General features: G+C 41.6%; 1 protein-coding gene across 1 annotated transcript; it reads left to right on the forward strand.

Annotated features, from left to right (window-relative positions):
• Window positions 1-232: 232 nt before the first annotated feature.
• FAS (Fas cell surface death receptor) lies at window positions 233-12,515 on the forward strand. Its single transcript, XM_027880492.1, has 9 exons — window positions 233-339; window positions 5,993-6,146; window positions 6,705-6,839; window positions 8,837-8,945; window positions 9,450-9,514; window positions 9,877-9,954; window positions 10,094-10,167; window positions 10,672-10,696; window positions 11,479-12,515. Exons 1-9 carry the CDS (start codon window positions 310-312, stop codon window positions 11,895-11,897), a joined length of 1,089 nt encoding a protein of 362 aa, XP_027736293.1. The 5' UTR covers window positions 233-309; the 3' UTR covers window positions 11,898-12,515.
• The last annotated feature ends 3,945 nt before the right edge of the window (window positions 12,516-16,460 follow it).

Genomic DNA, 16,460 nt, shown 5'->3' on the forward strand with positions numbered 1-16,460 from the left:
TGACGAACAGCCTAGATCCCCGCGGAGCTCGGGACAGCCGCCGTGCCCTCGCTCCGGGGCTGTGCCGGGCCGTGCCCACGGGCTCACCCGCCGGAGGAGACCCTGCCCGGGGCCGCTTCACCGCGCCGGGCACCTGCGGGGGAGCGACAGCCCTCCCCGGTACCACTGCCAGCCCCCCCGCGCCGGGGATGGGCCGGGCGGTGTTTGCCAGGGGATGGGAGGAGCCCGGTGGGCAGGGCCGCCTGCCCTGCCGGGACAGGAGGACTGTGCTCTGCCGGAAGGTGCGGGGCAGCGCTGGGCACCGGTGGGATGGCTCGGGGGCTCCTTCCCCTGCTCCTCGTAAGTGTCCTCCCGTGCGGGCAGCGGGCCAGGCGGCGGGGCGGTGTCGGGGCGGGCTGCTCGGCGGCGGGACCAGCCCGGGCGGGGGCAGCGGGTCCGGGCGGGGACGCGGCACAGCCGGGCGATAAGCGCTGCCCGGGTGCTGCTCGCCGCCGGCAGCGACAGGCTTCTTACCAAGATTCCAGCTGATTAGTTTAGGCCATGTTTTAAAGGGAAAAAGAAACCTCCCCACTTTCAGGTTCAGGCACTTTATGATGTTGCAGCCGCTTCTGAGCGTGCAGGGCGAGGGGAAGTGGGTGTTGGCGAAAAGCGGACGGAAGAAAAGGGGGATGGATGCAGGTGGCTGTCAGGGACACCGGGTCGTGTGCTGGACGTGGGAGGACCCAGGGACAGCTGTGGCTGGCCTCGCTCCGCAGCTATCGGTGCTGTGTGGAGACGGTGGAAGGCAGGTTGAGCGTCCCGCACCGCCAGCACGGTGAGACCCGGCAGCTGCCCGCGCTGAAACCACGTTAGTGGGAGCTGTCTTGCACTGCGCCTCGGAGCATCCGTAACACAGCGATCTGGTAAAGCAACATAAAAGCGAATAGCCGTGGGGGTGGAGGCTGGACCACTATGACAGTGACCCAGGAAAAGCTAGAGGAATAGTCCAAGCCCGGCGGCATGGTGTGCAGCATTTACTGGAAGCAGTGGGGCAGGGCCTTCCCCTCTTGCCTGAATCATCCCTTGTGCACACAGTATGTGTCCCTGCAGCTTCAGAACTTTGGTCTCGTGTCTCACTTTCATTGGTTCAGTTACCTTCACAAACACCCATTCTGAAGGGCTCCTGTCAACAGGAAAGGTAAGGAGGTGTGTCAGTGCCCCAGCCCAGGGATCTCCACTAGCGCAGGTGCCTTAGCCCAAAGAGCTGTAGTGGCAGCAAGCTCCAGGACAGGAGACCTAGGGACACATGGATGTCCCGGCTCAGCCTGCACTCTGCTAGAGCCACCCCCAGGCAGTCCTGCTCCCGGAGCCTGGAGGTGGGATAGTGGAGATGAGGCAGGTGACAGTGAGCCCTGCTGCGAGCAGAGTCTCCACCTGCCTGGAAGTGTGGATGCAGTACACATTGCTTCCCCAACCCCAATTTTCACTTGTTTCAGAGACAATTCACTGGAGCTGACATTTAAAGTCTCTTCACAGTGTGGTTACACTACTAGCAAACGCAGTTTGCTTTGCAGTTTCTTGGGTTAAAATCAAGTCTTAATGTATAAACCATTCAAATTCTGATCTGATTTACTATATAACAGGTAATAAACTATCTAAAATGTTTCAGAGAGTTCTATCTGTGCCCCTGCACAAATCACCAGAGCACAGTTATATACAAAGAAGGATTTTCATCGGCTGGCAAAAGGGTGTATTATCTGTTCCTCTACAGGAGCAGCAAACCACTGGCAGAACTATCAGTCTGGCTTGCTGTGTTGTAACCATTGAGAATATGTATTAAGGTTAAAAGTACTTTCTATCTTATCTCATTGCTCCCAGAGAATGTATAATTTATATTCCTATTTTCCAGTTGTTTCCATGTTTCAGTACCCCTTAGAAAGACCATAACACTCCTAACATAACTCCTAAAGACCGTAATGCCATTTTTTTTTTTTTTAATTAGCATGTTGTTCCACTTGTTCCACTGCTTATGAATCAGTAAACCTGATCAGGCATGTTGTTTTGGTTAAACCAGAACATGAAAGTGGTTTGTTGAATGAGACCTCAATTTTGCAAGGAGCTCTCTGCTGCACTAAAGTCACAGGGATAGTCGTGCAAAATAACAATGTTCTATGTCGTTAGAAAAATCTAAGTTCTCCTTGTAAAGAAAGCCACAAAACTACATACAACTCAGAGACACTCTAAAGGAGCAGAACTAAAAGAACTCTGAAGAGAGTGAAGTGTTATGTAAATATTTTATCTAGAATATTTTTCATCTGATATGACTACAGAGCAAGAAGTTTTCTGGAAATTCAGAAGACACACTTTTGAAAACAGGACTCCTACATTACAGTGCTCATCCTTCTTTCTCATTTCATGGGAAACTCATACAAACTTTTACATGTACATGCATAAACAGCTATAAAATAATAGGATGACCAAGGATTCAAGTGAAAAGTATAAGGGCCCCAATTCTGAAAACATGTCTGGACATGTTCCCACAGCTAACTGCCTTTATCTTTGTGGTAACTCACTGAAAAAAGAGAAAGTCACAATAAGAAAACCTTATTATTTACAAAAACAAAAAAGGAAACAGTTGCTAAAGTTCTATGCTGTCAAGCTCTTATTCATCCTTAACCACAACATCACAGTGAGGTGAGAGCTGTTAATATTATTCCAGCTCTCCCAAACTGTATTTACTTGGTGTTCAATAGTACAGTACTCCTGAAAAACAAAATTAAAAACCAAAACCCAACAAAATAACAAACCATACAACTCTCAGCCCCAGTGTATTGCTGCAATTTGCATGTGAGCCAGCTGAGATGTGAAATAGTAATGAATTGAGTTTGAACAGTGATTTTTTTAAGAAGCCAGACAGTAGCTGAGGCTTCTTGCTTTCACAGGCCCTGAACATGTGCCTTTTCAAAACTTAAGAAGCTCAGGATGCTTCTAATGGTGGAGAAATACCAACTTCCATTGCTGGGCTCCAGAAAATGGAACTGGTTTCTTTTTGTCCTTCCCATAAAAGATTTTAGAATGTGCAATGCTATTTGTAGAGGTTATTTTGGTGCTAACTATGAACTGCAGCCTTGGTGGGATTAAAAATAAAGAGTTGGAGGGAAAATTATACTGGAGATTTTGGAAGCAGAAATTACTTGTCACAGCAAAAGAATTGGAGTAGAGAAACCTCTTAGCAATACTCCTTGAGTGAAATTATTCTTTGAAAAAGCTATCCTGAAAGAGTTAATACAAGGGCGATTAATTACAGAGATATATATATTAAGATGGAGCTAACTCCAGCAACCCAATTTCCACTAGGCAAAAAAAAAAGGCAAGAAAAATCTCCCCTCCCTTTTTTTAGCACTTAGAAAGCCCCTGGTGAGCTCGTGCACCTTGCTCCGTGTAACAAATGTGTAGTGGAAAAAAAAACACCACCAAGTTCTGAAGACATCATCCTTCTCATTCACTGGCATCTATGGGTTAGAAAGGAGAAAAGTGGTTTGCTAAAAATAAAATGTACTGTAAAGGTAACAGGAGAAAGCAGAGACAATTTTTTTTCTCATTTGTAAAATTTTAAAAAATCCTGTATGAAAATTAAACATTCACAGACTTTGAAAGATGGGATTCCATGCCTATAAACTAAGTCTGCAGAAGCTTTTCAGTTGAAGTGGGTTGACTTGTTACAAAGAATACTCTGATAAAGGAAGAACTGGAGGCCTGAAAATCCCAAAATGACATGAATATTCAAAGAAACTAAAGTTCTTGTCCCTCTGCCCTCGGAATGCAGATGAAAACAGGTTTTATAAGTCTCCTTAGCAAATAGCTGTTGGTGAAAGCATTTTGGAGGACTCAGTTGAAATAAAGGAGAGGGAGCAGGTAGAAAAGTCTCTTCATTGCCTGGGCAATGCAGATGGAAAGAAACCAGAAAATCTGGGCTCATGTGATAATTTTTATGGATTCTGTTAAGGTTAGGTGTTCCTGACTTCTTGATTGAGCTTCTTCCCATTGACTGCTAAGTCAATGTTCAGTCTAAGTCTTCAGTTTAGATATGAAAACTACTTTACTTTTTTTTTAGGTTAAGATGAGAGACTTAAAAGAGAGCCTCTGTGAGTCATTTTAGGCTGAGAACATACAGCTGCTGCTTGAGTGTACAGATCACAAAAAAGCACCTATCATCCCTGCCTGTATAAAAGCCCCTAAAGTGCTTCCCTTCTGATATTAGTGTTACTGCTCACTGACAACAAAAAAAGCAACTAAGGTGTGTACAGGAAGCGAAATTACTATTGACTTTTTTTTTTTTTTTAATAAGAAACACTATAATTTTTATACACAAAGTGGATTGTCTTTAAGCAGATGAGAAAAGGAGAAAAAATGTTTGAAAAAATTAGGGTGTTGCCTTGAAAAAAATCTTCACAGTTTTATTGTTATTCCTTCTACAGAATGCTGTTGTAAGATGCCTGTGCAAGCAGAACCAATATAGGTGTTTGGTGCTGCTTAAGTGTCAGATTCTGAGAAGTGACCCCCACTTCTTGTAAGTGTACCAGGAAGTTCATCTCCGTGAGCAAGAGCGGAGGGCTTCCATCTAAAAGTTTATTACTCTGTAGCCCCTCACTGTACCAATATGGCTCACTTGCATAAGGGCATAAACAAGAGGCAGAGAGGTTTGTTCCTGTGAGGGAAGATGTGTCTCTGCAGGCGTTTGGTAAACACACCAAAAAAATCAGCTAAGTTTTGCTGATATTAGTAATTTAGAGACATGTTTCTTTCTTTCATTATATTTCTTTCCTGCATGACTCTCTGGACATTTTCTTAATACTGTTTTAGGGAAAGCCAAACCAGAAAGGTTGTACAGCCCTGGCTACATTTTAGTAATTATTTTTTAATTGGACTTTCTAACCCAGTATTTAGTAAGATGGTTCTCCCAGACAAAAGGAAAACAAATCACACTAGTTTGACACAACCATTTGAAAGCTACTGTTAAGGCCTAACGTTGACTTTAAACTTTTGACAGCATTACACTGGGATTCAGAGAAGAGCTCCCTGAAAGCTTTGACAGCAAAGGAAGAGAGAGCATTGATCAGAGGAAGTGATGAGCTGAGCATCTATACCCACAGTTTCTCAAGTACTAAACTGCTCTTTTAGCTGTTGAAGCTTCTCCTCCAGGTGCTCAGAAAGGTCTTCTTAATTTCAGCCTAGTAACTAATATTATATACATTTTTAAACAGATGGCTTCCAAGGAAATAAAATGTTTTCCACCTTTCCATCTCTGAATAGACTAGAGAATCAAAAGAAGTGGCTACTTTTAGAAGTACAGACAATGCTCATATTGCTTACATCAGTTATGCAACAGATAACACTTCCTTCACTTGAGAGCCCAGTTTGATATCCAAATCCATTTTTCAGTAAGTTAACATAAAGAGTGTTCTGCATCTAACTAAAGTAATTGTCAGCATCCAAGCAGTACAGAGCTCCCTTATACAGATATCTCATATTTAGTGCATGCAGAGTATATACAGAATTCCCCAGAAACTATTGATGAGAGGAAGGCAAACTTTGGTCCACAGTGCTTTGTTATTATCATGAAAAGAGGCAGAGCAGGGACTATTAATAAAGCTCCCACTGACTAGTAAGAGGAAAAAAACACAAACAAACAAACAAACAAACAAACAAAAAAAACCAAGCAGTATGCAATTGAACTTGTCGTTGCATTCAGAGAAGTTCAGAGAAATGGATCAGTTGTAAATTAATTTGAAAGGAGTGCCTGTAGAGGTAGGTTTCATGGCTTTGAGTCTAGTATGTGCCCTCACTGTCCATTAAATCTTCTAAAGTAATGAACAATTTAATAAACAGGTGCGTATCAATATGTTTAGCTATAGAGTTTAGCTATATAACACTTCTGATGGGACTGCTAGTATTAAAACACACCTCCAGTCCTTGATAGCTTTTTGTCTAATTTGCTGTTCTTCTCCTCTAGGTGGCTGTCTTAATTATTGAAGCACAGTGCAAAAACGATACTGAAGATCTAATGCACATAAATTACAACAGGAGGATCATTGCCAGGAGGGAAATTAATTGTAAAGAGGATGAATACAATTTAGATGGTCAGTGTTGTAAGAAATGTAAAAGTGGTGAGTATCGTTGTAAGATTGCATTTGAGAAGTCATTAACAGCAGAAACCATAGCATGGACAATTGCTTTGTGCTGGGATAAGTGGCATGAGGTGGTTTCCTAGATGCAGTTCTTCATTCTAGCTGTATCTTTCTTTGTTATAGGACATCAGCCACTTCAAAAGTATTGAGCTCAGTGCACCAATTACTTCTCACTACAGATAGTAGTTCTCACATAACATGCTTGTTACAAAAGAGACAAGAATTACATGTATTTGAAAGAGGTTAAAAAAGTGAAAACACACATGCATTTGCTGACAAGATTCCATATATTCATGGTTGTTCCAGTTTTGCATGTACGGTTTTGTTTGGTGTGTTCTCCTTCAGTCCTAAATTGAAGAAAAAGGGGGAATAATCAGGTCTTACATATACTACCTTCCTGAAGTACACATACATACACATAAACAATTTAGATTCCATATTTAGAATCAAAAAGTATTAGGGAATAAAAATAGAATTTTGATGAAAGTCTTATAGCTGGTGGCTTCTGTCCATATTCTTGTTTTTCTTTCTCTACAGGTTTTGTTAAAAATATCACCTGCCCAACAGATATTGGCAAACACTGTGCTCAGTGTGAAAGTGGAAAGGAATACATAAATCACCTCAATGATTTGACTGAGTGTAGGAGATGCTCTTCATGCGACCGCGTATTTGGTATGTCTGTAGAAATGGCAACTAGTAATGACTCTTGTTTGATACAGGATCTCACTGAAAAGTCTCCACAGTCCCTGAATAGTGAGTAGCATGCAGATTCAGAACTTTTAGTGGTAGAACATGAATGATTTCATGAGAAAGTAATGTTTTTCTTCCAGTTCCCATTCATCAAGCACAAAATAGGAAGAAGAATAGTCAGTCCATTATTTATCCTTATATCTGCCTTTGCTCAGCCACAGTCAAAGTCCTTGCAAAGCAGAAGCCATACAAACTGGTTAGAGGCCAGGAAGAGCAGCTCTCCCTCTTCTTCGCTTTCTATTTGAAAAGGGCGTGTAAGAGGCAATGATGGCAGAATTCCCAATGGTTTGTTTTGTAGTCTTCCATGTAATTAATTATATTATTTAAAATTGCTGGAGCGGATGAATTGTTGTCTTTTGTATGTTCAAGACGCTGTGTGGGACACAGGGTCAAGTTATGAGACTAACAGGCATGCCCTGCTGGGTCAGACCAGTGGCTCACCTACCCCAGTATCCTGCATTCAGCAGTGGAGGCAAGAGTTGCTATTTAGAAATAACACAAACACTTTCCACTCTCTATGGTCTGTTCCCTGCAAAGTCTGTCAGCATCCACAATTGTGGGAAGGGACGTTAGAAGATCCATTCCTACCTGGTCATTTTAGTGTCTATTTATGAGCCCTTTGTGCATGAACCTGCTGGACGACACCAGGTTCCAGAAATTCACTTCCCATTGCATAAATACTCATCACAGTTGTTTTTTTTTTTTTTTCAAAATCCATTAAACTTATCTCCTACCAATTCTACCAGGTGTCCTCTAGATCTAGTGTACCAGGATTTAGGAAATGATAGTTCTTCATTCCTCATACCCAAAATTAAGTTTAGCGAGTGGAGAGGCAGCTCTTAATTCCAATATGGTTGTATTCAGATCACCTGCTGGAATATCAATCTCCAATGCTCTCCTCTTCCTGTAAGACCTCAAATGGATAGAAAATTTTCTTCTCATTTACTACTATAAATAAGCATTTTTTCATGGGTGATGAAGTTGACTAGAGCTAAACAACTCAGTACTTTGTAAAGTGCCACAAAGGACTGAAAGGATTTAAACTGAAGGGAGGAAAAGGGCAATGGGATGGCTAGTCACAGTGTTCCATGGATAATAATGTAGTTGAAGAAAAGTGAGTAGAAAACCTTAGGCAAGAAGAAAATTATCACTGAAGTTCCATGAGAACCATTCTTTGGATTATTCATGTTTGCTATTTTCATGAATTTCTTCAGCACTTGTTTCACAATAGAACTTCGTCATATTTTGAAATATAACATGGTTTCCCATTAGAGGGAATATAGCCCATTCAGGGCACTGAAGGTAGTAATTAAATTTTTTTTCCTGTTTTTATATGCCTAAGAAGATAGCTTTCATAGTAGGTAGATACTTACAGTAATTTTTAATGCAGAAATATTTTTTCATAGAGATGGCATCATCATATACACTGAGGATGGGAGAAAATTAATTCATTTGTTTTGATACTTACACAGAATATTTCTCAAGAATATATTAGCTAAAAAGAGAGAGTGGAATTCCTCATCACTGGAGGTCCTTAAGAAAAGGTAAAATTTGTTGTCTGTAAGGGAAAGTAAATAACCCATCTTCAACATTAAGTGAGGAGACGGGCTATGTGTTTTTTTGAGTTTCCTTCTGTCTTTACACTTCTGAATGGGAAAAGAAGCTGGGATTTAGCAGAATGAGTTCTCTTCTGGCAGGAACATGTGATCAGTTTTCTGAGCTCTCAGCCAGCAGAGGTCTCTCGGCCAGCTCCGAATTCCCAGGGCTCAGGCAGCCCAGCTCCTCATAAAAGCCGTTCATGAGCGTTTTCTAAATTTAAGCCTTGCCAGTGCCAGCAGTGGTAGAGCTAGCAGCACTTACGTTCTTGTGAGCAGAAACATGCTTTTTCAAACTAATACACTTTGAGAAATTTATTTTAGGTTTGGAGGTGGTAAAGAACTGTACCCCAGAAGAGGACACAGAATGTGCCTGTGTAAAGAACCATTTTTGCAGTTCTGTAGCATGTACGGAGTGCACTGAATGTGCCGCGTAAGTTTATGCCTTCATCACTACATATGAAATTGTTAATATCATATGTTATCACAATTTTTCCCAGCTAGTTTTAAGACAGAGGCTAAGGTAGTCTATAACCTAAGGGAAGGCATACTAGTTTTCCTGTGCATGTGAGACAACGTAGTTCAGTCAGCTCAATTTGCATCCATAGAGGTTTTCCAAAGGCATGCGGAAAAACTTACATGTCCACCAAGACTTTATATACTTTTCAAAACATGTAATAAAATATCTGAGCTTTCCAGTTGTCCTCGTGTGCCCTACCATTACATTCAGAAAATAATTGCACACCTTTTCCCACTCCCCCACCTTTCCATGCTTTTTTCATACCTTTCATTTTAATTTCTAAACTCCAAGACTTTGATGTATGAAATATTTATTTAATAAAAAGTGTTAGAAGATAGTGATTTGTTCTCTTGACTGTTTATAAAGAGAGAAAAAAAAATCCCATAATAATTTTTTTTTATGTTTTCTGTTACGCAGATGTGAAAATGGCGTGATTGAAAAACAATGTACTTCAACTTCAAACACTGTGTGTGGAATAAAAGGTACCGTTTTAAAACCAAGCAAGGTCTGGCATCTGCTGTACTTTGAGAGGCTACTGCAATCATAGTTTCTACACGCTGGTCTGCAGTGAATTGTGACAGCTAAGGGCACGATACCTCCTGGACCCTGTGCTGACCTGCAGAGTATGATTTTCCCTTGATCATGGTGCAGATGTAGGAGCTATTAATCCTCTTCAGGGGCAACTCATGATTAACTTAGTCTTTAACTAAGAGGTAGTTTTTGCCATGAGGAAACAACAGGAAGGTTTTTCAAATCTCACACAGTCTTGTTTAAAATTTAGAGTGTCTTGCTGTATTGAATTTCTTGAGTTACCTTACATGTGAATTTTCCAATGTTCCAACAGAAACAGGAATGCCGCTGTGGCCCATTGCTTTGCTAGCTGTGCTAGCACCACTAGCAATAGTTGGAGCAATATTCTGGTGTAAGTGATTTCCTATTCCTTATTTCTATCATACTCTCAATAAGATATTCAGCTGCTTACTCAGATGTAATTTTATATTCTTGGAGTCTAATGGATAGATATACTTGCTTTTAAAAATCCCCTTTTTTTTTTGTTTCAGGGAAGAGAAAACAGAAGGGTCTTACAGCCAAAGATAATCTAAGTAAAGTAGTATCCAAAGTAGAGCCTTCTTGTGTAAGTATTGTGTAGATCACAAAAATCCTCAGCTTTATGCAAGGAACTCTATTCCATTTCAATTACATTGGGAATCCCCGTGTGTGTGTGTGTGTGTGTGTGTGCCTCCCTTCGGTGACATTAATGAAGTAAATTTCACCATGAGAACTCTTTTGGGAGTAGTAAGATAAACCATTTATTATTTCTTCAGGATTTGTTGGCATGCTTCCTAAGTTACATGACCAAGATCAAAACTTCATAAATTATCGGGCCTCCACTGACCCAGGGTATCTGTGCCCATGAATAATTTTAGGCAAGAGCAATTGTGAGGTGATTCCCCAAGCTTACTCAAGTCAAAAGAGGTCTCTTTGTCTGATCTGATTCCCTCACAGATAAGATGGGGGAATCATGGAGAAAACTAAAAGAAAATTAAAGAAGTATCATGAAATGTATTTATCCTCTTATATAAGGTTCATGTTTTACAAAATGTGTTTCTACTCATTTTTCTCTTCCTTCTCTTTTCAGGAGAGTGTACCTCTGATAGACACAGGTAAGAGACAAGTAATTTCTCGAAATTCAGTAGGAAAAAAAAAAGATACAGATATGCAAATCCTATGCTAAGTGTATTTTTGTGTAGACTGCTCCTGTCCAGTCCTGTCATTCTAGCACAACAGTGAACACTTACTAGAGAAATACCAGCTCATATTGTGCTCATTAAGGCATTTAGTGGTATCATGAAAGTTTTGCCTCAGGAGGAATTTCTGTTGTATAGGAAGCAGTTACTCATTGTCAGCAGGTGAATTTCAGTTCTGCATGGGAACATGGGCAGAAACACCAAGCTGCATTTCTAGAATCATGGATAGTTATGATAAGGGAGTAGTCCCACACACAACAGTGGGATTGCAGAATCACAAACCTACATTATGTTCAAGGGCACAGTAGTAATACACAATAGGAAAAGAACATAAGCTCCAAAACTGTATCACAGCAAGAGATCTGTCCTGTTCCAGGACCTCTCCCAACACTAATTTGAGAAAAACAAGGACATGAGTGGTGACCAAACTTCAGTGATAGGGACAGAATAGGTTACAGAGGGAACTGGTATAAAGCAATGTTGATGAAACCCTAAATCTTTGAAATACATAGCATTTGGTAGGAACATGGAAAGGCAGACCTGATATGTATTATAAAAATTTACATATAAAACATACTGAATCATGAATACCTGAAACTTAATCTGGTTGGGATAGAAGAAGTATCAACTCTGAGTGCAGGTGATAAAACCCGTAAGATATAAATGGCAAGTGCATTAATTTTGTTTTATGCTCCTAGATGCTGACCTGAGCAGCCATATTGCTGGTATTGTGGAGGAGATGACATTCCAGCAGGTCTTGACATTCATTCGTCATCACCGTGTACCAGAACCTGCCATAGATCAAGCTGTTCGGGATTGTCCTGGTGATACATCTGAACAGAAGATTAGGCTCTTTCGAACCTGGTATCAACGTCATGGGATAAAAGGAGCCTATGGAACCCTAGTAAGCAGTCTAAGACAGTTAAAAATGTGTGCTGCAGCTGATAAAATCGAGGAAAAACTGAAGGCAGCTGTTTCCAGCTGTCAGGAGGGGAGACGGTCTTATAATGGTGACACTGAGCAAAGCAAAACCTGCACTCAGGAAGGTAGAAATTCTTCCAATGATAGTGCTGAGCAAAGTAAAACATATGCTGGTAATTTGGAAGAGACAGCATAGAGTAATTTGAAAATTATTTCTAATTTAAAATAGTATTTTTCTACTAATATAAATAACAGAGCTTTAAAATGGCATTTTCATTGGCAGTTCTGATTGACTCAAGGAAGTTACTACAGGAACAAGGAAGAATTATGATTTTTGTAGCAATATCTTTCCTTTAAAAAAAAGTTTTGGCTTTTTTTGGTTGGTAAGAACTGGAAGTTTTATGACTTGTGCACTAAAAGGTACAATATATGACTGCAGCTATAGGATTCTCTACAAGAAGAAAAAAGTACTCATTATTTGAAGAAAAAGTACTGTTTAAATGTATGGTTCTGCATTACTTAATCAATGTAATGCTTTGCTTACATTAAAAGTGTGGGATGTTGTATTTCTTGAAGTGAAAACTCAGGTGTTATGAGTCTACAAAGCGTACCAGGAAGAATACTTGGAAAAAAAAAAGTTACCTGTTATACCCCTGATTATTTGGAATAGGTGTTGCTGTGTAGATTCTATGCTGTTGCAAACAGGATGTCTACATTGTATAAAAGTACCTCTCTTTGTGTGTTGTATATGTGCAAGTTTTCTATTCAAAAACTCCCAATTCTAAGTAAAAATTATTATTTATGTTATTCTCTGCAATGTTTGTAAGCCTCTTCTAATGTTAAAACCCTTCAAAGAAGTAGGAGCTGAAACAGTACAACAGAACCATGATTTTTGGAAGGCAGCCTGCAGAAGGTTTGAAGCTTTTCTAACGCAGAAATTGGTACAATGAAAACATCTTTATCGTAAAAAAAAAAAAAATCTGCATAATGCATAACTTCTGTCTTTCTTATTGTGCAACATAGCGATGTCACATTTGGGTTTTCTTTTACTCAGTTTAGTGAATCACAAAAAAGGAGATCACTCTCATAAAAAATCCACCTCAACTTTCTTCCATTCCAAAGCACAGAGGAACTCAGTTCCTGAATTCAAAGAACAAGTATAGTGCTGGCAGCTTTGCCCTGAGGCCTTTCCCTCTCACACACCTATTTGTGCAAAGTCTCCCAAAATCTTTTAACAGAAGAGGAGACCTTGTTGGAAAGGTTTGATTTTTCCAGGTCACACAGTAGGAAAGATGACTTCCTTTGTCTCAACCATCAGTTATTTGCACTCATTTATGCCCACAGCCATGTGGCATTCCTCCAGAAGGCCACTTGGCTGGAAGTGAGATTCCTGGGAAGGCAGTACATAGCCCTTGAGAACTTCAGGCTTCTGCAGTCAGATGTTTTAATAGACCTGCACCAGACCTGTGCACCCATGGACTGATTAAGACTTAGCATTGTATAAATGACTTGTGTCTGTGCACAGGTCTTACACTCTATGACAATGTGTTGCTCCTTGCTATGTTTTGTCCAGGCTCCACATATAGAGGAGAATAAAATACCTGCCTTTCAGAAAAGCAGCACAGCAGTGGTGTAGGCTGTGCCATCTTTCCTAGGATGCAATTGTGTAGAAGCACAGGGAGGGAGGGAGGAAGGGAGGGAAGAGGGAAAAGGAAAAGGAGAGGAAGAAAGAAGGCTCCATGCTCTCAACAAGCCCTGGTAGACAGGCTGCTCCCTGTACCATGTCCCACCCAGGAGGGCATGAATGTAGCTTAAAGGTGTGTTGGCTCGTGCTTGACTTGAACTTTGGCTTCTGGCTTTATGTCTCAAGAGTGAGGCACCTGGTGAGCAGAAATGAAGGTAGTCCACCTCTCAGGGTTTCAGTGGGTCGGTTAATATAATCAGTCTGAACTATGCAGATCTTAAAATGGAGGCACCAAACCTCATAAATTTTTGACAGTGAAATAAAATGAGAATTTTTTCTTTCATCACACTGGAATTCCCCAACCTCAGTATAACAAGGATGGTTAAAAAAAAGTCCCTGAGCAATGAGTCACATTTTCTTTAGGAGATGTCTGCTGAACTCAAGACTGCCATTAACTCTAGTGGTTAGCATACATCATAATTTTATTCCCTACCTTACACAGTGCATCAAATAATACGATTGATAGATTGTGCAGTTGTTTTTACAAAGGAGGGCATATGCGCCTACATTGTAGTCAGCCGTGCAGGGTAGATTTTGATCACAGTTGAAGTACCTGGACCAGGGACTGAAAGCGATTTAGTTCTGCTGATCTGCAGTAAAACAAACAGCTTTCCGCTCTCTCCTGTTTCTGACATAATTTTTAAACTAGGGCTGCATAGGCAAAAAACCCTAAACCGAATCTCTCCTGTTTTATGGAAACTCAGTATCAGAAAAGCAAGTGAAAACTGAAACAGAAACTTGCCCAGGGAATGACTTGTCACATTTTAAAAAGCAGATTTCAAAGGAGAAACTCCCTGTTCCGGAAGCCAAGACTTTGCAAAACGATTGCGTTTGTTATTTAAATAGGAAAACCAAAACAATTGCTATTTACAAATAACTACAATAGAAGAACAGGAATGTAGAAAAAAAAAAGGCCAGAGAGATGATCTTACTTCAGTTCCTTGCAAATTGAAAGTGACCACGCGCGTGAGGGGTCTGTTCAGAAATTCTATGGGCTGTTTTGCTGTGCACACCCACTCCAGCTGCTCCCCCATGCTGTAAATTGTAGAATAGTTCCTGCTCTCTTGCAAGCAAACCAAACACCAGCCAGATGACAGAAATAAGATCAGTATTACAGTGTGGTAGCAGAAGAACCCAGGAATGGTTAAAAACAGCTTAAGTATACAGGACTGCCACAATATGAAATAAATTATTTTCAAAGTTATTCTGCAGGCTTCCAGTTCTTAAAAAGATATGTCTGAAAAATGAAGTGCTGAGACTGTGCAAAGACTCTGAAGTGCTTCTGCACAGTATGACAAGCATATTAAAGTGTGAGAGAGCCGTGAGGCTTATTTCCTGTATGGAGGAGAGAAAAGGAAAACAATACTGACAAATTCATGAGAAGAACAAAACTGTATTGGGAAAAGTTTTCTTGTTTTGAGGGAAGATACAACCTCAAAACTCACATCCCTGTTTTACTGTTTGTCTCTGGATTTGAAAGGGAAGCTTGCATTCCTGCTATCCCACTGCTAGGAAGAGCAAAAATACCCACCATGTGTATCTAGCCTCTAGTGCAGGGCTGTGGTTGAGAATCATGAGGGATGTGGGAACAATCGCAAAACAATGTACAGTCAGTGTTTTCTGAAAAGCTTTTTGGTGGCTTTTGTTCAAGTTCCTTTCCAAACTGAAAGGAAGATTTTAAGGCTTTTGGAATTCTAGATAGCCCTTTCTCATCACTTTACACAGAGGTCTCTTGCTCCCCCAATAAATCTGCAACTATGACAAAGTGCTATTTACTTTCAACCTAGTGGGGAATCGGCAAAAAATGTCTGTGATCAAAGGAGTGCTGGAAGGAAGGTCCTGAACAAATACAGGAAAGGAGTTAATGATGGAAAGCAATGGCAGGAGGAAGCCAAAGGTACATTCCCTGGAGGGACAGCACTGAGCATTCCACACCCCAGAGGCATGCAGGACACAGAGGTCACTGACCCTGCTTCCCAGACACCTTCCAACAGTGGTGTCCATATGACTGGCTACCTACAGGAGAGGACAAAGGTACCTGTGTGTGTGTGTCATTGGGATATGAACAAGAACTGATGAGACAGAAGTACCCAGTTTCACTTCCTTCATATTTATCTACAGTCAGTAATGGGATTAATACATTCTCTAGACTACAAGTACCTGAAGATATCTCTGGGATAGCTGAAGCTGCAGGGAAACACTATGAAACTCCTCGAATTGTTGTGATGCACAGTGAGGCCCATGGCATGCCAGTCTCCATCCCTACTGGGGCTGGCTCTAACCTGGCACCTCTGCTCTGCAGGGTGAGGACCACAGCTGTCACTGCAGGTCATAGAAAGGATGGCCGTGATCTGGGCTATATCAAGGGCTTTTGAGGTTCAAGGTTTGTCTCTAAGACGTGAGGACAACACCTACTCCTGAACTTCGAGGGTGGGGGGCCAACTAAATTTGTACCAGACAGCGTCCCCTCATTTATCCAAGAATCGATAGTAGTCACTAAATAGTTCCGTATTTAAAAACCTCTCGGTCAAATCTCTTCAGATTCTAATTCCGTTAAACTTGTTTAAACAACCGCTCTGGGTGGCGGTGGTTTTGGGGTGCAGGGTGTAGCAGGCAGAGCCTCCCTCGCCGTTCGCGGAGCTCACCAAGCGCTGCAGGCTGCCTTTGCCTGTCCCCGCTGGCAGGTGGCACCCTGTCCCCGCGCAGTCCCCCGTGTGTCCCCTCCCGCAGTCCCCAGGCTCCTCCCGGGCTGGTTTAGCAGGGACGGACCGCCTGCGAGAGCTCCCTCCCCGTCGCTGCCTCCCCCGGCTCCTTCCCAGGCCCGCGGGCTGGCTGGCGCTCGGGGGATGAATTATTCTCAGGGGGAAACGAACTCGCACACGAAGAGAGCCGCAGACTGGCTTGACAAGAGAACGAAGCCTTGCTCTGGCAGAGCTCAGCCTGTCGTCGTGCTGAGCCAGTGCCAGCTCTAATTTTATATGCAATTCCTCAAGTCATATTCCAGAAGACTTAAAA

This window comes from Empidonax traillii, unplaced genomic scaffold (assembly GCF_003031625.1).
Source record: "Empidonax traillii isolate 1590-97213 ecotype Southwest subspecies unplaced genomic scaffold, ASM303162v1 scaffold70:size1330859, whole genome shotgun sequence".
Taxonomy (NCBI): Eukaryota; Metazoa; Chordata; class Aves; order Passeriformes; family Tyrannidae; genus Empidonax; species Empidonax traillii.

Bases quoted from the DNA above. Each gene is read 5' to 3' on its own strand.
- FAS (XM_027880492.1), top strand. From the start codon at position 310: ATGGCTCGGGGGCTCCTTCCCCTGCTCCTC. The intron at 6,147-6,704 runs GTGAGTATCGTT...CTTTCTCTACAG, and splicing joins TTGTAAGAAATGTAAAAGTG to GTTTTGTTAAAAATATCACC. The intron at 6,840-8,836 runs GTATGTCTGTAG...AATTTATTTTAG, and splicing joins TTCATGCGACCGCGTATTTG to GTTTGGAGGTGGTAAAGAAC.